Genomic DNA, 21,029 nt, shown 5'->3' with positions numbered 1-21,029 from the left:
CACCGCGGGGGTGGAACAACCAAGTGAAGCAGCGTGCGTATGGCGGGGGCTGCTTCCACGCCCGTGTGCTCTCTAATGAGGCTGAGCTAATCACAGCTCCCACGGACCATGTTCTAGCACGCCACACCCTCGCCCGCACCCTGGCCGCCAGCACCGAGTGACAGACCTCGGCAGGCCTGGGGGGAACGAAAATCACCAGGCGGGAAACTGCACTGCGGGAAACCGCCTGCCTGGGAAGCTGCCTGCCGACCCTGCCCAGGACGGACAGATGCCCCGCTGAGACTGGGGTCTGGGGTCGGCTGGTCCCACATGGCAGGTCGCGGCTTTAACCCGAGGCCGACAGGAAGTATCAAGCACAGTGGTCAGCAGGAAGGGCATCCGGCCACCAGCTCTAGCCAGTCAGACTCTGACCCCCCAGCCGGTTACACCTGGTGGGTTTTTGTGCTTAAAAACGCTGCCCTAAGAACACCCGAGCGAGTCCCCACCTCCCTCGGCTGGCTCCGCTCTCCCCTTTCTCCTTGCTAATAAACCCTGCTCCTCGGCTCACCGCGCCCCTCCGGATTCTGGACCGGCTCCCACTGAACACTGAGTAGTATCAGCGCTCTCACCTTGGCAATCCCGAGACTTTGGGAAAGCGACATCCCTGCTCGGATTCAGGTAAATAAAAACCGCGGGAATTAGAATCCTCTTTGTGGCTCCTTGAATACCAGTGTGCATTTGCTGTGCCTGGTCCGAGGAGCGTGGCCCGCCTGTGTGGCCACTCCACCCACCACCGTGCGGCTACAAACCGGGGGCGCGCCAAGTGATTTCTGCAAGGTTGTCGGCTTTCACCGAGCACTTTGTAAACGTTTTTGAGGAGCATCCCTTTGCCAACTCTTCTCAGTCACCTAGCATTTGTTACACTCATTTTAAGAACTTAAAATTGAGATCTGAAGGTTAAATAACTTTCTCACAAGAAGCTCAGCGGGGAGTCGTTTGCACCCACGCTGCGATCCCTGCTCCCACCCGTGGGCTCGGACGGCCTCCAGCACAGTGAACACAAACCCCTGCTGTGGGGCCAGTTAGTCCAGCAATCGTATCACAAGGAGATACATTATTAACTGTTACCCTGATGAAAGGGGGCCGTCGGAACTGCTCACTGGCAGCCGATGGACATTGAGTGAGGACGGCCTGGGTAAGTCCGGGTGTGCGCTCCCCTACAGAGACAAAAATCAAAACCAAACACAGAAGCTGCTTCAACCCCTCCGGCTGGCGCTCTGGAAACCAGTCAAAGGTCTGCGGCACCCGAAGGGGCATCTAGTTAAGAAAAAGTCCCCCTCAAAGTGGCAGGAAAGGCCTTGCCTTGTCCTACCCCCTCCTGAGCATGTCAGACACCCAGTTCCTGCCGCCCTTCCTCAAGCCAGACAAGCCAGAGAGGGCAGGGCGGACCACACGGACGTCTGAGTGCCCCTGGGCGACGGCCGAAAGGCTGGTATCTGTCTGGTCTGGCCCCGTCTCGGGCGGGAAATGCAGCAGCAATGCCGCAGGGAGCAGGGAGCCAGCAGCCGCTCAGGAGCCTCGGGCAGGAGGCCGCGGAAGGAGAAGTAGGTCATCCAGAGTCCGAGGAGATTAAGACAGAAGCTTAGGAACTGAGAAAGCAACGTGCAAGATGCACACTCAGAAAAGACCTGAGAAGTTCAGCTTCCCCCCGAGACCGAGCCATAGGCTCAGAGCCAGCCTGGCTGATCTGCCAAAGCCAGGAGAAGTGACCTGTTTTCAAAGGCCCGGTTTCCACAAGCAATCACAGGCAGCCAGCGGACCAGGAGAACATGGCCCATTCAAAGAAAGAAAACACGGTGACAGAAACTGTCCTTGACAACGCCCAGACCCCAGGCTTACTAGACAAAAACTTGAAAACAAGTGTCTTAAATAAGCTCAAAGAGCGAAAAGAAACATGGGCAAAGAACTAAAGAAAATCAAGAAAACGATATATGATCAACATGAGGCTATCACCAATACACGGAGAGGAATTATAAAAAGGAACCAAACATTCTGAAGCTGAGAATTATAACAAATGAAATAAAAAATTCACTAAGGAGAATAAACAACTGATTTGAGCAGGAAGGAGGAGGAGCAAAGTGCGAAGGTAGGACAACTAAACACACTGAGTCTGAGGAGCAGAAAGAAAAAAGAAGAAAACTAAACAGCCCGAAGTACCTGGAGGACACGGAATTTCTGTCTTTCCCGTAACTGAAACTTGCACCTTCAGCCTTCCTCTCCTCCGCCCCGCCCTGCCGGCCCCCCCTGCTCCTAAGGACCCACGACTGCAGATTCTCGGTGCAAGACGGGTCGTAAGTGCTTATGGCTCCGCGTCACCGAGCACAGTGCCCCCGAGTCCTCCCTTGCTGCCGTGGACGGCAGGCTTTCCTCTCCGCGAAGGCTTGACAGTATTGCGCCGTGTGTGTGCACCAAGCTCCCTTACTATTTCACCTGTGGGCGGGCAGGCAGGTTGATTCCAAATCCCGGCTACTGCGAATAGTGCGCACGAGTGCGGGTGTCCCTCTGAGACCCTGAGTTTGCTTCCTCCGGGCAAACCCCCGGGACGGGGCTCGCTGGAGCCTAGGACAGGGCCATTTTTAGTTTTTGAGGAAACTCCATACTGGTTTCCATCCCGGCTGCGGCCATTTGCGTCCCCAGAACCTGGTACTGGAGTCCCCTTGTCTTCGTACCTTCGCCAACCTCTACCTCCTTTGTGTTTCTCACAGCCGCCGTAGCAGGTGTGAGTGGCATCTCACCGTGGTTTCGATGTGCATTTTGCTGGTGACTGGTGATGTCGAGCACCTTTTCACATACGAGGGGGACCCCAAAAATCTGAATTTATCTATAGAAATTGTGTCTTTTTACACGTTTTAACTTCACACGTTTAAACTTCAGTCACCTTCAAAGTAGTCCCCCTTTGATGCAATATGCTTATGGGGACTTGTTTCCACTGCTCGAACAGTTTTTGGACTCATCGATTTTACTGATTCTTCTGTTTTTTGCTTTGGTTTTTCTACACCAGCCATGTTTCCCTTTGAGGACTTTTTCCAACAGGGAAACAAAAAAAGTTGCTCGGGGCAAGATGGGGTAAATAGGGAGGGCTGGTTAAACACTGGGGAACGCTCAGCACAGCGTGGGCAGGTCCACTCGTAAATCACCCATCTGGAAACAGGCAAACACATCGGAAGAGTCTTCAAAAAACAAATTCACTGAAGCAGAACACAGCCTCTCACAACAACACCAGCTGGTGCACTGGTACCTATGGGTTCCTAGAATGCTCACCTAGTGGGGAAAGCCTGGAGCCTGCCCTCCAGAAGATAATTCCAGGGTTTTGGGGTCCTTCTTACACCTGTTGTATGGAGGACCCCATTTGTACGTCTTCTTTGCAGAAGTTCTTTTCAGGTCCTTTGCCTATTTTTATTGGGGTTATTTGCTTTTTTGCTATTATGTTGTGAGAGTTCCTTATACACTTTTGATATTTTCTCCCATTCTGAAGGTTGGCTGGCCATTTGTCGATTATGTCCTTCATCGTACAGAAGTTTGATGTGGTCCTACGTGTCTCTTTTTTGCTCTCCTCGCCTGTGCATTTGGTGTCTTATTCCAGAAATCATTGCTAACATCAATGTCTAGGAGCTTCTCCCCTACATTTCCTTCCAGGAATTTCATGGTTTCAGATCTTATGTCTGTGACTTTAATCTATACTGAGTTGACTTTTCGTGTCGTGTAAGACAGGGGCCAGCGTCATTCTCTGTCCAGCTTTCCTGACACTATTGATTGAAGGGACTGCTCTTCCTGTTTTGTGTTTTTGGTGCCCTCTGAAGGTCAGTCGACCATGCATGTCTGGGTTGTCCTCTGGGCTCTCTATTCTGTGCCATGTGTCTGGTTTCACGCCAATACCACACTGTTTTGATTGCTACAGCTTTGTAGTATACTTTGAAATCAAGTCCTGTGGTGTCTCCAGATTTCTTCTTGTTCAAAATTGTTTTGGCTATTCAAGGCCTTCTGTGATTCCATGTAAGTTTTTGGATTTTTTTTCTATTTCTGTGAAAAATGTCACTGGCATTTTGATAGGCATTGCCTTTAATCTGTATTAAAATATTACTTCCAATAATATCGATTCTTTCAACCCACGAACACAGGATACATTTCTATTCGTTTATGTCTTCTTCAGGTTCTGTCACTGCTGTCTTCCAGTTCCCAGTGTGCAGACCTTTCTCCTCCTGGGTGAGATTTATTCCTCGGGGTTTCATTCTTGTTGACGTTATTTGGTGTCTCGCTTTTGTTTTCTCCATTTCTTTTCCAGATAGATATTAGTACTTAGAAACAGACTACAAAAACTAAATTTCTTCAGAGATTAATTTTATAAATCTGTATGTTACTAATTTAGATGAAAATTTCTCCTTACTCTAAATTGTAATCAGTGGCAATCACAGAATATTTACATATCCACTCAATGTAGTTAAAAGAAGAAGAGAAAGTTTGGGGGTTTCTTCTTATGACTGAATTCATTTTTTAATATTTTTAATTGCTAAGGTGACCCATGTTCAGTTTAATGCAGTACAGATAATAATATTAAATGTTCACTTAAAATGTGAACACCCCCGTCCCTTCCAGGCCCATCCTCACGAGGCGATGTCCACAGTGGGAGGTCAGCCCTCCAAAGGCGGCCCTACAAAACCAGCTTTAAAAGGAAACCCAAGTCGAAACGTCTCTCAAAAAGAATGTCTCTGGGCTGGATGGCCACAGCGGTGGAGTCTGTCTACCAGAGGCGGCAAGAAGGGTCGACACTGCTTCTCCAGAATCTCCCAAACAACGGAGGGGCAGGGGACGCACCCCAGCTCATTTTGTGAGGCCACTGTCACCGATTCCAAAAACAGATGAAGACGCCACGAGAAAACAGCAGACTAACAGTCCTCGTGAGGGTGCAAGACAAAGCCCTCCACAAGAAGCCAGCATCCAAATTTGCCAACACATAGAGTGGATTATACACTACAACCCAGTGAAAGGCATCCCGGGAACACAAGACTTGTTTAAGTTAGGAAAATCAGTCAATAGAACACACCGTTTTAACAGAATGAAGGACAAAACCACACGGTGACCACACTCCACAAACCGCGAGCACAGGGCACTTCCGCCGCCCTAGAAAGGGTGTCCACAGCCCCCCACAGCGAAGGTCACCCTTAACGGGGACACCCTCCTGAGGGCCGGACGGGAATGCCTGCTCTTCCCACTTCCACTCAACAGTAGCTGGGGGTTCCGGACGGGCAACCGGGCAAGAAAGATAAAGAAGGCGCACAGGTTGGAAAGGACAAAGTGAAGCTGTGTTTTTAAATGACACCCTCGCGCATGGAGAAAAATCCGAGCAAGGGACACACACAGTTAGATCCAGTACCCAGGTCCGACACGGTCACAGGTGAGGGTAAAAATTGGTTTTACTCTACTGAACAATCTGAAAGGGAAATTAAGAAATCAGTTCCACTTAAAGTAGAATAAAAAATAATAGAATACTTGAGGATAAACTTAACCAAAGAAGTGCAAGACTTGTACACTGAAAACTATAAAACATAATTGAGAGAGTTTAGAAAAGCCCTAAATAAGTGCATAGATATTCCATGTTCGCGGATTGCAAGACTTTCCATCACTGATAGCCATAGTTACCCAAATCCCAGCACCAACTGACATGCTGACCCTAAAATTCATGTGGAAATGCAAGGGACACAGCAGTTGAATCATCTTGAAAAACAACGAGAATGGAGGACTCACCCTCCCAGTTTCAAAACCTACTATAAAGCCAGAGTAATCAGGGCAGCATGACAATGGCATAAAGGTGGAAACATGTGTCAAAGGGACAGAATTGAGAGCCCACAGGAAAACCTGACATTCCTGGTGAGTTGATTTTAACAGGGGGCCAAGCCCACTCGATGGGGGGAAGAATCACCTTTTCTACACGGGACGCCCAGACAACCGGGGAGTCCCCAGCAAAACCATGCCATCCGGCCCCTGCCTCACAGCACGTGCAGAAAGTGCTCGGAATGGACCAAAGAACCAGACGCGAGAGCCGAGACTATAAAACGCTCAGAAGAAAATACAGCAGTGAGTCTGTGACCCCTGGTGAGGCGATTTATTTTTTTAGATCTGAGCACAAACAGTAAAAGAATAAATAAATGGGACTTCATCAAAATTAATTTTTCCTGTTTCAAAGGACACCATCAAGAAACTAAAAAGACAGCTGAGAGAAAGGGAGGAGACATTAGTAAATTACGTGTCGGATAAGACACCTGTCCCCAGACCATCCAGAGAGCTGCGAACATTCGGTGGTACACAGATGACACGATCTAAAAATGGGTTTGGGGACACGTTTCTCAAAAAAAGGTGTACATGTGTCTGATTGGCACGTGAGGAGACGCTCACCACCATCCATTAGTGACGGGGAAAAGCAGATTAGAACCACAGCAGACGCCACCTCACGGCCAGGGCGGCTCCGGTCATCAGGAAGGACCATCACTGGTGCCGGATGTGGAGCCGCTGCCGCCTTCACCGTCGCTGGAGGGGAAGGAGGACGGTGCGGCCCCCAGGGGTCCTCCACACGCCGAAGATGAAGTGACCACGTGACTCAGCAGTTTCACTAGGCGCGTGTCTCAGAGGATTGAGACACGTGTCCACCCAAAAATCCGCACGAAGATTCACGGAAGAGCCAAAAGCGAAAGCAGCCCCGACTCCCATCGACCGGTGCGCAGATAAACATAAATGTGGCCGTTCCCTGCCGCGGGTGTGATTCAGCTGTAAAGGGGACGAGGGCACCGGCGAGGCTGCAGAATGGACGCCCCTCGGAAACATGATGCCAAGTGAAAGAAATCAGGCAGGGCGGCCATAATGTGGCTTTGCATTTCTACACAATGTCAGACAGGCAAATCCTTAGGACGGAAAATGGGTGAGTGGTTGCCAGAGGGCAAGGGGGAATCAGGAACCGGATATGAAATTTCTCTGGGGGGTAATGAGATGCTCCGGAATTAGATGTGTGCCCAAGTGTGTAAATAGGATAGAGAGCTGAACTGTCATTTACGAAACAGGAACTTCACAGCATCTGAATTACACCTCAATAAAGCTGTTGTTTAAAAATTATATAATGAGCCCTGGCTGGTGTAGCTCAGTGGATTGAGTGCGGGCCTGCGAACCAGAGGGTCGCGGTTCGATTCCCAGTCAGGGCACATGCCTGGGTTGCAGGACGGTTCCCAGCAAGGGATGCACGAGGCAACCATACATTGATACTTCTCTCCTTCCCTTCCCCTCTAAAGATAAGTAAATAAAAAAATCTTAAAAAAAGAACATACCAGGTATACATTTAAAAAATAATACTAATAAAATAATTAAAATTATATAATGAAAATGAGTTTTTGAGAAAGAATTAAAATAAGAATTCGTGAGACATTTTTAAAGTAAGAGTTTTCCTTTCCTTTCCCACATGAGCAATGGCGTTTCAAGGGGAAAACTCCGCTTCTGTGAGTACAATTTATGGTGCAAACTGCGAGAAGAAATCAGCTACCAGAAAAACGTCTTTTCTCATTCTTTGTTTTTAATTTGGCCAATTTCTCCCTTCCTCCCTCCCTCCCTTTATTTTTTCCCTCTCTTCCCCCTCCTTTCCTTCTCCGATAAGAAGACAAGTTTTTCATTTATCCATAACACACACCCACCATATCCTTGGCCCCTGGGTCTGCTTTTGAGTCCACAGACATCTCTTTGAAAGGGGGGAGCAACCTTTTTAAGGAAAGAGTACACAAGCCACCGAATAACACTTACTTATGGTATCCAAGTCCCACACGGTGACGTCAGACTCAGCCGTCCCATCCGCGTTCCGGGCTTGCACTTGAATCTGGTAAGTGTCTGGGTACGTGATTAGACGAAGAAAAGAGCAGGAAGCGTGCCCCTCGCTTGTGGAATTACAGGTGTCGCTGTCCTCGCCAAAGGTGCTTCCAAGGGAAAAACGATCAGACACAGGTTGAGCTCAGCAGCTTCAGACAGAGTCACATGTAACGTGTTCCCCATGCATGTGTTCACATCGGTCTGCGCTGCTCTTGAGAGCTGGACAGACTGGCATTCGCCACCCCTCTCTCCAAAATCCGCCCTCCCCTCCTGGGAGAGACCAAAGTCCCCTGCGTCCTGCCTGCCTGGGATGCTGTAGACTGTGGGGACCTCCTCAGGCCCCCGTAAGTCCATCAAAAGCGACACTGTCGTGCATTTGCTATTGGTAACGATAACGAACAGGCCCCAGACTCTAGCCTTGGAACTTACTTTTAATAGAAAGAAATCAAAGAGGGTTTGTTAAATACATTATGGTAGATACATAAACAGAATTTAAAACAGCAGTTTTTAATCATTCACGTGTACGGGTATGGAAAGGTGCCCGCACTCTGTCTAGTGCCGGTGAGAAAGACCAGGGTGCACGTTACGTCCAGAATAATCCCATTTCCGTGAAACCGTTCTTACAGGCTCCTGCAAAGGTCTTGTCAAAGTGCTGAAGTTGTCACCTCTGGGACGGGGTCCGGGCGCTATTTTACATTCTTTCCATTTTTCAGGTTGAATTTTGTACCATCGGTATATATTGCTTTCAGAAAACTCATTAAAATTCATGACAGAAAATGGATTAAATTGACAAATAATCTAGTAAGTTACCAGGCAGCTCCTGTAAACCCCATCAGGCTATAACTTAGCTCACACCAGCGTGTACCCTGCCAGGGCCTGAGGGGCGCACTGCAGTTGCAAGCCCAGGGAGTGCACAGGACAGGGAGGTGGCTGGGGACAGAGAGGGGCCGTGTCACAGGGGGCACATTTGCCGGGTGGGGCCTGGGAGTGGAGCGAGGACGTAGGGAAAGATGGAGTCTGAAAGTAGAAAGAGCTGCAAGGGTTGTCCTTGCTTCTGGGCAGCACGAACATGTCCCACGCCGGGCCATGGGGACAGGCCCAGGCACTGGGAGAGGACCAAGAGGGGCTCCTGACTCCACACAGCAGCTGGAGACAATAATGGCTACCTGCAGGAAGCCAAGAGGAAGCCAAGTGGAAGGAGAGGGCAGGAGTGCATAAAACAGCAAAATGCTCACGGTTCGATTCCCAGTCAGGGCATATGCCTGGGTTGCAGGCCAGTTCCCGGCAGGGGACACACCAGAGGCAACCATACATTGATATTTCTCTCTCTCTCTCCTTCCTTTCCCCTCTAAAAATAAATAAATAAAATCTTAAAAAAAAAAAAAACAGCAAAATGCGAGTGAACCTAGTGAGGTTTCCAGACTTGCGTTCTCCCAGCACATGTGGGTGGGCGGGGGTGGACGCAGGGGGAGCAGGGGTAGTGTGGCCTGTGGGTCTTTGTCATTCTTATTTTCAGCAGGAAGACCGGCAAACATACCAGTAGGGCCCGAAGGCAAGGACAGGTGGCACATGGTTAAACAGTTAGAAAAAAATAAGAAGAAGACTATTTTGTGAAAATTTACGTGAAACTCAAATTCCAGGGTTTGTGAAGGAGGTTTTGGTGGAAGTGGGCCCTCCGGCTCACGCCTGGTCGGCGGCGCGCTCCTGCTACAGCGGCCGCATTTGGTGCCGGTGTGATGGCCACCTCCCTCAAAGTCTGCAGGACTCGCTCTCTGGCCCTCGTGGGCAAGTTCTGGTGGTCCCTGTCCTGACCTGTGTCTCGGTCCCACCCGTGACGCAGCAGGACCCCAGGGTGCGCTCCCTTCTCCTTCTGAGAGACTCGAGCGGACTTCCCCCACCACGCCAGTCACCGGTCCCAAGAAGAAAACAAAACAGAAGTAGCCACGAGGTCCTGTATCTAAAACCACCGAGGAACAAAAACTGGAGCCAGAGACGCTCCTTCTGAAATGGAACGTACAGCAAGACTGCCTCCCGGTGCCTGGCTCGGGCCTCTGGGCCATGACGCCGCCGCATGTCTCGGGGGCTGTTTTCCAAATAAAAAACCCCTCTTCACACTCACGGGAACACCTAGCTTTTAGCCAGAAGTATGATAACAAATCATAATTTTTTATTCCAATAGAATTTGAGTAAAAGGGGAGGCTGGCAGTACTGCACATTTGGAACCCGCTGTCCTGGTGGTTTCCTGAGGGACAGGGGCCACGCGGCAAACTGGGGGCAGGCAAGGTGCCCCCCACGCTCCCTGGATCCACAAGAGGTGGACAGTTGTATCACACATTCTGGAAAGAGGGAGAACGCTGCTGAGTGCCATAAATAAACAGATCCGTCCACCGTGTGCACGTGGGGTTGCGCTCAGCCTGGCCAGGCCCCACCCCCTGCCACCCCTGTCATTTATGACCCTGTCTGTCAACAGGGCTGCAAGCGGCTGAGAGGCCGCCGGCCACTGGACGCCACAGTGGTGACCCGGAAGCTGTAACTGGAAACACACTTCCTTCTCCCACCGACAGCGCAGGCTCTGGCACTTACTGAGTTCTCTTCACCTGGTACCACGTGTGGTTGGCTCCTCTCTCCGGACTCCAGGTGCAGGTAAAATTTCTCTTGTAGTAGTAGATGCAGGAAATGTTCTCGGGCTTAGCTGGCAAAGCTAAACACACACGCACAGTGACTTCAGCGCACAATGAACTTCAACAGCACCGAACATTTTCATGAGAACAGGCCGATCTGACCCTGGGTTTGTTGGCTCGTGGCCAAGCACAGCAGCTTCTCCCAGTCAGGACCGCGATCTAACCCCAGCGCTCCCCTCATTCCCTTTGAACACCCAGATTTCCACTTTTTAAAAACTACTCTTCCCTTCTTACCCACATGCAACATTTGAGTCAAAAATTATATTGAAACACCAGGCAAAGCAAAGCAGCAAATGACGGAACCACTCTGGGTAACAGGGCGATGGGTGAGGAGGAGGAAGAGGAAGATAAAAGGGCCGAGCTGCACCCCAGCCGTGTACAGCAACAGGCTCCCCGGAGACCGTGTGGCCGAGGACGTCTCTGAGACGCCTGTCCTGTCTGATCCGTCTCCCTCTTTGCAGTCCCGCACCCCCATCAGGAGCGCCCACCTGTCCCCTGGGAGAGCAGAAGCCACCCTCGGAACAGAGATCTGGACCCTGCAGATGCCCAGAAGCAGAGATCCGGAGGGTGTGAACTTGAACCAGAAGACGCTTTCATCGTCACCTTTCGCTAACCTATCGCCGACATGCGCAGTGTCCTTCCGTCATGAGTGTGGTTAGTAACTCACAGCGGTGGCAGTCCTTGTGACTCTGCCTCCACATAAAACGGTTATTGTCCTGTTACATGGCACTTGAGGCAGACACCTCGAAGTATCAGACACTCCTGTCACTGTCCCTAAACTACCGCGATGATCACGTCGTCTTCGCTGCTGAGTTAATAAGGAGGCGCGTCCCTTATTACCAGGTCACCGGTCCTTTCCTTACACGTTTTGATCATTTCCCTGCCTCCACCAGATGCCCACGGGGTCACCGCCCACACGCACACGCACACGGCACACAGGTAAGAGCTAAGGGCGGCTTCAGACTAAGGACAATGAGCTGCTCCGAGGCGCGAACTCGCTTCTTCCTGAGCCCTTGGTAAGGCTGTGGCCTTTAGATACAGGCGTTTTTAAGAGAAGGCAGTAACTTTTACCAGCAAAGCGGAGTTCAGTGTTTTCAGTGTTCTTCGGTGTTCCCCTACCAGAGAAGAAGTGGGGAAAGGCCCCCGCTTCCAGCAAGGCGGGTCCTGGGGCGGGGTGCAGGCAAGGATGTGGGGTGCAGCGAGGGGCTGGGACGTGCGTGTTCTCAGACAAACACGCAGGTGGGAGGATGAGCCACGGTCCCCTGGGCTGATGGCTTCTCAAGGCACAGCCTGGGGACCTCACACGCCAACCTAGAGTCTAGGAGAAGCCTCGAGTAGCACTCAGCACCACCCCGGGCTGATGCCAAGTCCTCCGCTGCCCCGGCCCGTGGGGTGGGGAGACGGCTGGGTCAGCTCTGCAGGTGAGCCCCTCCAGGTGAGGGTGTTGGTGGCAGGCCACGGGACCCTCCTGCGTCAGGGGCAGGGGAGGGGAGCACGTGTACAGCTGGTTCAGGCCGGGGCTCCTGCACAGAGGGACTTCAGGCCAGGGAGTTCGGGAGTCAGACGACACACCCACGCCAGGCAGAGCCGCTGTCCCTCAGGGGACAGCCAGGGGGCAGAGGGCAGCAGAAAGTCCAGAGAAGGGTGAGGGCAACACAGGACCCCCTCACATAGATTCAGGAGCCCCTGCCAATTCTGGGAAGTCACATAAACCTGCCCTGGACCCAGACACCATCTTAGGCAGCAGCAGGGGGAGAGCGGGCCTTTGCCCCACAGAGGCTGAATTACGGGGAGACCCGGTGAACGAGAACTGAGACGACATTAAGGAATGTAAGTGCCACCCGCCCCTGGCCTCCTCAACCCTGCCTGGCCTCCCTGGGGAGGGGCTGTCTGAAATTCCTTAGCTAGATCTCAGAGAAGGGAGACACTCCATTTTCTCTGCCCAGCTGACCTGGGCCCTTACACCTCAGCCCAGCCGGCGGCCGGGCCCTTCGCCAGCAAGGTGGAAGCGTCCAGAGCCGTGGCTGGTTGTCTGGTTCAGGTGTGGGGTTGGGGGTTTGCGTGCACATTCATACACTTGGTCGGTGATACGGGCGCTGTGCGCGTGGGCGAGGGAGTCCCCGGGGGTGACAGAGAAGGGCAAGGGGCAGCGGGCGCGGCGCTGTGGCGTTGGAAGTCGGTCGCGCTGGCCGGACTGGGTGAGGGTGCATAAGAGCCGCCTGTGCTGTCCCCCCCCCCCGGCTCCCTGCGAATCTCAGCTCAGCCAAAAGCAGACAGAAAAGGGACCACCGAGGGCTAGATTTCCCCCTCGCACACCTCCAGCCTTCCCCACCACTTCAAAAACTCCCGTGTGTGGAAAGAAGAGGGAATGTTCGTGAGCTTTTCTTGAAGAAAGGCTGGGGGACATTCTTGCTTGCTGGAGAGGCCCCCCAGGCACGAGCAAAGCCTTCCAGACTAAAGAGGTGTCCACACTCCACCCCCTTCTTCCCTGGGCTCACATCACTCTGGTGCCACTGCCCAGTCGGTGTTTCAAAAAGGGTCTTGAAATCGAAGAACAAGTCTGAGCAGAGGCCAGGGAAGAATGTTCTAGAAGGGAAGCCAGGTGCACACTGGCGCCAGGTACGCAGGAGATGGTGTAAGCACGGGCGGTAAGGAGACAAAGACAGAAAAGGAGGGGTAAGGGAAAGGCTGAGTGACAGGAGCCGTGAGGCCTGAGACCAGAACTTTACGGGGGTCACAGGGGCGACTGCGGGTGCTGAGCCGGCCAGGAGGAGCTCCGAGAGGTGGAGGCTGCTGGAGCGGAGCCCCAGGTGGAGGAGGGGCCGGCCAGGATGGAGGCTGGAAAGCATTCTCATCACCCCCGGCTCGGGGATGCCCCCGTGGCGACCCCGGGTTTCTACACGCTGTGCATTGGATGACACACCTGCAGATCCACGCCTTAAAGCCCCAACCCCCAGGGGCTGCAGGTGGACACTGAGCCCATAGGAGGAGTCAGTTAAAATGAGGCCATCGGGCGGCCCCACCCCTCTGACTCGCAGCCTTCTAGGGAGAGGAGACTGGGACACAAGGAGGGATGACCCTGTAAAGAAACGGCCGGACAGAGGTCGCCGGTGAGCGGAGGAGAGATGGCAGAGGGAGCCGGCCCTGCAGGCGCCCTGACCTTGGACTGGCGGCCTCCACAGCCGTGAGGACAGAACTTCCGCTGCTGACCCCCAGCCCCGGGCATCCACAGCAGCAGCCCCAACAGTCCCTGTGCCGCCCTCTCCGCCCTGCCAGCACCCCAGCCCACCTTCCCCTCGGGCCTGGAAGGAGCTTTATAACATCAGACGGGACGGAGTGAGTCTCAGCTCTGCGGGCCCCGCATGGGCATTACAGCCGAGTCTTGAGCCGGACCCGGTGGAAGCGTGGCAGGGGGTCATCCTCTGCCTTTATATTCTTGGAATGCGTGCAAATATGGGGGGTTCACGTGCTGTTGTTTCTTTGTGTGTCTGGCGTGAAATCACGACCCTTGGCACAGACACTGCTGAAACAATCACTTATCCTCCTCTAAAGCGGGGGGCCTCGGGGGGTTGTCGGCCAGGCCACCCCGCACAAACATGTGTCACCTGGCACACACCCCACACAATTCACAAGATGCCCCCCCACCCATTGCCTGTGCCCCCGGTCCAGGCACCCCTCTGCTCTCATGTGAACAGCTCTTGTCCAAAGAAGGTAAGTTCCAGAAGCCAGCAGGGGCCGACCTACCTGCCCAGGTGGATCTGTAGAGAAGGGGCAGCAGCCACAGTGCCCAGGCCCACATGGCCACCGAGGACGCCGGCAGGCCGGGGCGGGAGCTGGAAAGGTCAGGTGTCACCAGTTAGCTCACTCCCCCCTCTTTTCAGGGGTGCACGGGGTCTGAGGGTTTTGAGGGTGAGTCCTCCATTTTTTAATCTCATTTCATTTTCTACTTTTGGCTGCCATCTCGTAGACTTGTTCTAATGACCCATCAGCCCGGCCCACACTTCATTTTGTCCTCACTCTGTCCGCTGTGCCGCATGGCAGGTGCACTGGTTGCCTGGAACCTGCTCTGGAGACAAGGTGCTGGGGGTTCCAGGTGCTGCGCCCACCCTCAGACACTGCCCGGGCCCTGCACCCAGCCCCATGCCCCCTCCCTTCCTGAAAGCACTGTGGTATTTCAGGTCTCCACATTCTGTGCAGGCGGTTCCCCCTGCCTGGAACGCCCTCTCCCCCATCCCGGCAAATTAAACCCCCTCCGGAGCCATCTCACGGGTAGCCTCCTCCAACCGCACTCCCTGGGCTCCCACGAGGGGCCAGCCCGCCCCCGCACCCCTCCTCACCCCTGGCCATCTGGCATGCAGAGCTGCACTGAGCAGCGTACCTGTTGTCTCCTCCACGGAGGCCGCTTCTGACCGCTGGAGGAGTGGGGCTTCTCCTTTTAGAAGCCCTCACACTGAAGGCGGCGCCTGGTGGGAGGAAGACATTCCACGTCTCGTTTGTGGGTTAATTAGGGCAGCAGGCTGCTGCCCCTCCTCTCACCCTGGGGAGTAGGGGGTGGTCAGCGAAGGCTAAGGGGACGGACCGAGCAGCAGAGCATTTCAGGAAGCAGCAGAGGGTGCCCCCGGCCCCCCAGTCATCACAGGAGGGAGGGGGCCCGTGGTCTCCCAGGCAGCCCACCGGGGATCCCTAACTCCGTGAAAATGCGGGTGGCAAGGCTGTGTGAAGAGAGCCTGGCTCCCCGGTAATGAGAACGGCGTCGTGAGCAAGAGGGGGCTGGGCGTGCAGTGCCATTCGGATGAGCTCAAACCCTGAAGGCAGATGTTCCCCTTCCCATGAAGAATACATGTGTTCTTGAAAAATAAAGTGTGTGAATAGCACTGCTAAGCACTCACTGTTCAGAGCTGTGTCTTCATTCTCTGTCTCTCAGCCAGAAGGCGAGCCTGCACAGGCCCTGCAGGCCTCCTGGGGGGAGTGAGGCCGGCCGTGACCATGACCGTGGAGGCTGGGACGCCCGAGGTCTCAGCAACTGGCTGTGTGAACACTTCTAGATACCAAAGCTGAAGTGGGACTCTGCGACAGGGCGGGGGGTGTGTGTGTTTCAAATTTTACCAATATTAAATACCGAGTAGAAGAACAGTATATGAAATATTTTTAATTGGTGGCAATTAGTGCTTGGCTCCTTTACAGTGAGATTACTCACCAATCATTTGTGAAATTAAAAAAGCCCATGGGATCAATTTCACCGAGCGGCAGGGCGGGCAGGCTGCGGTCTCCGACAGCTGGCGCCTGGAGACAGCCCCGCCCGGCAGCCCTGGAGTTCTCCCAAATTCTCCCATGCTTTCGCCTTCTCTCAAGCGCCCGGTGCTGGCTGGCCACACGTTCGGTGCTTGTAATGAACAGGAGCCTGGCCCTGCCTGCCTTCTAGGTCAGTGGTCTTTAAAAGAAGGGGCCAGAGGCTGGGGGACGGCAGCCGCCAGGGTGAGGCACTGCGTCCCAGCCCTCAGGGAGTTGAGCAGGGAGAAGTGTGGACAGGCACTGACCTGCCTACAGAGACACGCCCAGAGCGGGGCCCAAGGGGACAGAGACCACGGTAGGCACCAGGGATGGCCCCGTGCCTGGACTGCTCCGATGCCCTGCCCGTCACACACCAGACGGCCACCGCCGTGTGCCCGCAAGGGTCGGCGTGAGCAGCGACGCAGCACACGCCTGCGCACCACTGGAAGCGCGCCCTCACGGGAGCGAGTCCCGGTGCAGCGCAGTCGCGGCTCCAGCCACACACGCCTGGGACATGGGCACCACCACTCGGTGCAGGAGCCCCTCTGACCCCCTGCCTCCCGGTGGAAGGGGGGGCCTGTGGGGGTAAAACACTGACAGCAAGAGACCGAAGTCAGCGTTTCTCCAGTGCCACCGTGGAGGGGGCGGCGACATTCCTGCCTTCTCTGGCTGCTGATTTAACCGAAGGAGGGGCCCCAACGAGGGAGGTGAGCCTTCTGCCTGCCCCTCTGCACAAACACGCCCGAGTCCTGACCGTGTGCACAAGGGGACTCGGCCTCCCCAGATGTGTGTGCGTGGTTCTGGAGCAGCAGGCCCGGGACACGAGAAAGTCACAGACGCTGTGCCGCGCTCTCCAGGAAAGCCACCCGGCCACCACCTGCGCCCCCTGAGCCATAGGCCCTCGCTCTCAACACGCAGCAGCAGGCGGTCACTCCCTGGAAACACGCGGTCTCTCCGAGGGAACCTCACTCGAGTGCGGCACTTACTGGGGCCCCAGAGTTCTCCAGCACTCGGCGGACGTGCTGGCCGCTAAAGACCCTCCAACCACGCCGTGATGGCACTTAGGAATGCGGTGGCCCCCTCTACAGGTGGCGCCTAGTCGTAGCTACTGTGAGGAGTGGAATGACCGGACACAAAACCAAGCAGTCCCTGCGGGCTACAGACCATAGTGGGGACAGGAGGGAGAAACCGGAGGGGGGCACACTGCCCCTGCCAGGCGATGCTAACAGTTCCAGCCTTTAATTACCCCTGCCTCCCACATCCTGTCTCACGAGGCCGAAGCGAGAGAACGGAGTGTGGCTGCGGTGCCCTCCAGCCAGTCCCGGTCACACCCCCCACGCCTGTCCTTCGGGATCCAGGAGTTCCCACTCAACACTGCGTCCTGGACGCTGAGTTTCAGCTGCTGTCACTTGGACAGAACCGTGCCACGGCGGGCTTTCCCTCAGGCGGGCCCGCGTTCCCCCACACATGCCCACGCTCTCTCTGCTAATGTGTACTGATGGCTTGTGGGCCGGGAACTGCGCGTAGCGTGGATTGGGTTTTTAAGGGACAGGCCGGAAGGAGTGAATTCTGGGGACAGCACCCAGTAAGCAGGGAGGCTGGCAGGGAGCAGGCAGCCAGCCACCCAGCCGCCCGTGGCTTGCAGACCAGTGGGAGCCGGTTCCGAGTCCCACGCCCATCGACCCAGCTCAGGGGGTGCGGGTCACACTGTCTGTCAAGTGCAGAGCCCTATGACGACAGCAGCCTTCTGTCTGCAAAGTGCTTCTGTGCACATGGGCCCACGTGAGCTGCGTCCCCTCTGAGACCAGTGAGGCAGGTTTTTAGGTGACCTCGTGAAATTGCCATTTTTATGTGGGAAACGGTCAAACACTGGCCAGGTCAGCCTAATGAACTAATCCTTTCTAGACGAGGCAACTGACGGCGTGCCCAGCCCAAGGGGACACTCGGAGCTGGTGGCCGGCGGCACCGCTGCTGAGACTGCACTGTGCACCTGACAGCCACGGAGCATGGACCTCCAAAGCCCTTCTCATCACGAGAAACCCTGAAGCTGCGCTGCGGTGCTGGTCAGTCTGAGATGCACGCAGACACGAGTGACTGCGGGGCACCCCTGACGTTGACAGAATGGTGTGTGGCCATTGTGTCCCAGACGTTTTTAAAAGGAGCCGTCAGCTGCATTCAGTCTCGGCGTCTGTGCCCTTGCGAGGCAGCGGCTGCCTCGCCCTGAGACCGCTTCGAGACGGCCGGTGGCAGGGTCAGCAAAACGCAGTCATGCGTCTACACCATGCTAACCACATCACACAAATCATAACTGTCCTTCCAAAAACCCTGAAGAGTTTGTAGGCTCAGCAATATCACATGCAACCAGTCCAAAAACCATATAGGTTTCAAGTGGTGGAGTTGGGGTTCGAACCTACGCCTGTCTTATTCCAAAGGCTGGACTCTTGCCACCCAAATCAAGCAGGAGCTGTAAGGGGTTTTCAGTCCCTCTGCCCCAACACCACACTCCCAGCCGGACACATGCAGGCTTCCCTCTGAATCTCCCGGGTCTCGTTTCCTCCGGCCTCGAGTTTCCAGACAGACAAATGCCTTTTGTTCACGTCGCCCCCAGCCCCTCACCTCTGCTCCCCGTGGGTGCCCAGCCCAACCCCGCATTTTAAAATACCAGCCACCCAAAGGCTGGGTGTCTTGTGATCACCCCAACCAGTCTCCCCAGGAATAACTCGCGTGGTTGGTTCCGCCCCTCGCTTGCCCGCATGGAACAGAAAAGAAAACCCCGGAGGAAACCCCCAGAAAAGAAACGTCGGAGGAAAAGAGGCCTCACTTGTGAGAGTTTGTGTCCTCAGCCTCAAGTGGCCGAGAGTGGCGCTCACCTGCCCACCAGCGGCCGTCCTGCTGGTTCAAAGGTGCTGCACCTCCTGCCGCAGGAGCCAAGCCCGGAGGGCGATCTGCAGTCCTGGGCGGGAGACGCTGAGTCTTTCCTCACTGACGTCCCGGATTTTCCTTTGCTTTTAAGCCCAGCCCAGGCCAGGGCGCCACTTAACCCACTTATGCTGGGAAGTGCAGTGCACTGCGGTCGCTGTAAAAAGCCCGGCGCTGCTGTGGGACCACTCCAGCGCCCAGGGCGAGGCTGCCACGCAGCGTCACAAACAATGGAAGGAACCCTCCACTCAGGAAGCCGTCGCAAGTGCCGTGCGGGGTGGGGCTCGGAGAGCCATCTCCTCGGTCAAGAGAGGAATGATGTGATCACGTACTTATCTTTACACAAAGGAGGAGACGAGGAAAGAAGGTAATAGTACTAACTGGAAAAGAGGTTATGATTCTTATCTACATCTACAGGGAAGCACGCTGAACTGAGAGGCAGGGGCCCCGGCTAAACCAGCTTATGACGACGACTCATGACCGTCAGTGACACGTGCAGCCCTCACCCTGTGTCCAGCAGAGCACCACGTCCTTGAAATGAGATCTGGTCTTCACGGCAGTCCCTGGGGAATGCGTTTACCGAGTATTTCCCACATCCTGTTGGTAATATTTCTATTCCCACTAGACAGATGGGGAAACTGAGGCCAAACCATGGAGAAGGTTGTCCACGTGAGGGGGACAGAACCCAGGCAGCCCGACCCTCCGTGTCAGCTTCCTGCAAGTCTGAGGCCCAAACTAGGCGGTCTCGGGATGTCCGCGAGCACTGCAATTCTGCGCCCTTTTGTTGCTGACAAAATCGCAGAGAATAAAGAGACCAAGGAAGAGATTGTGATGGGAAGGAAACCCAGCCTAAACCTGAACACGAGGTAGGCTTCCCAGACTCCTACGTGTCCTCGGCGAGGCGGAGGCAGCTGTGGAAGGAGCCGCCTCCTCCCAGCAAGGAGATGAGCTGGGAGAGCAGAAGGGCCACAGCGGGCGGGGGAAGCGTCCTGGGACCAGACGCAGCGGCAGGGCGTCCCCCTCGGCGGGGCCAGCTCGGCCCAAGCGAACATTTGTCTGCTGTGTTGAAAGAAAATTCCTGGACCCGATCAGGGTGTCTGATTTGATTCTAGCCCTGGGGGGTCGAATGAGTCAAAAGTCATTATTCAGCGCGTCACATGGCAGGAGCTCCCTCTGTGGGTGCTGACGTGAAAGCAGCTGAAGAATTTGGGCAACTCTGGCTGCACACGCAACCTCCCACTTCTGGAAATCAAAAGAACTTTCCCCCAGAAGGGGGCCGAGTCAGTGCCAGGTTGAGGGCTGTTCAGGACACGGTAGCAGTCTTGCCTGGGACAAGGCCAAGGCCACACAGGGGAACCCCTGGGAGGGTGAAGGAGGGGCTGGGGCCTCCCGCTGCAGCCCTGCGTCCCATCCTCAGGAGCCACAGGAAGCCAGGCTGACCCAGCTCCTCTTTTAGGAGGCCCCCCCAGGGCCATCTCAGTGCAGTGCACAGCACACTGTCTTGACCCAGCTGAGTGCTGACCAGGCTCCGGGGACCCTCCCTGTCTCGGTGATCTCGGCCCCAAATTGCAGCTGTGCTTCCCCTGCCAAACACTGAGACTTTGGTCCCAATGGGGTGGGGGGGGGGTAGTCAAGGGGTTCCGGCTGCTTTCCAGGCCCGCTTGCCTCCTGAGCAGGGCCTGTGCCCAGCTGCCGCTGCCTCTGAGAAGACACCATGATTCTGGAAGGACCTCAACGTCTACGGCCGCCTTGGCAACCTCGCCGCCTGGGCTTCTAGTAAGGCTCTCCAGGAGTGTGGCACTCGGGAGGAGACGTTTAAGAGGCGCATGGGGGACTTCAGAGGCTTTGTCGAGGGTGAGGGGCCGCAAAAATCAACGAGCCCTTGGATGAAACGGCGGCCAGCTTTCCCTGGGGCAGGAGGGGGGGGGGGGGGGGGNCCCTGGGGCAGGAGGCGGGGGGTGGGTGGGGGCACCAAGGAGCCCCCGGAGAGGCACCTGAGGAACAATGCACTAGGGCGTGGAACCGGAACAGGGACACAGGGCTGAGAAAGAGGCTCGAGAAAAGGAAACTGTAATACAGGAAGAAGAAGAACCCCCCCCCGAGAACATTCAGTGCGGGGTTTTGCCGAAGCGCCAGCCTGGGCCAGGAGCCCAGCACCGGGAGGTCTGCACAAGCAGGGAGCACGTCCGTGGTGCGCTCCCCGCTCACGAGCAAATCTGCAATGGGAATGGGGAGCGAACCACGCCGGCCAGCCCAGCCAGGCACGCTCCGGAGAGGAGT

The 21,029-nt window shown here is 55.1% G+C and overlaps 1 protein-coding gene across 1 annotated transcript in view; it reads right to left on the bottom strand.

Moving 5' to 3' along the window:
- The window catches only part of IL31RA (interleukin 31 receptor A), a 38,478-nt gene extending 20,127 nt beyond the window's left edge, over positions 1-18,351 (bottom strand). Inside the window, exons 1-4 of the mRNA XM_037038479.1 lie at positions 18,332-18,351; positions 14,304-14,359; positions 10,462-10,579; positions 7,816-7,985 (exon numbers count right to left, since the gene is read on the bottom strand). Of these exons, the coding sequence (XP_036894374.1) occupies positions 7,816-7,985; positions 10,462-10,579; positions 14,304-14,358 (343 nt within the window). The 5' untranslated portion in view covers position 14,359; positions 18,332-18,351. The remainder of the gene's footprint in view (positions 1-7,815; positions 7,986-10,461; positions 10,580-14,303; positions 14,360-18,331) is intronic.
- Positions 18,352-21,029: the final 2,678 nt, after the last annotated feature.

This window comes from Sturnira hondurensis, unplaced genomic scaffold, assembly GCF_014824575.4.
Source record: "Sturnira hondurensis isolate 20B ecotype Veracruz unplaced genomic scaffold, ASM1482457v3 Scaffold0024400, whole genome shotgun sequence".
Lineage (NCBI taxonomy): Eukaryota > Metazoa > Chordata > Mammalia > Chiroptera > Phyllostomidae > Sturnira > Sturnira hondurensis.
Note: the sequence above shows the minus strand (reverse complement) of the source record. Positions and strands in the feature narration are given on the sequence as shown.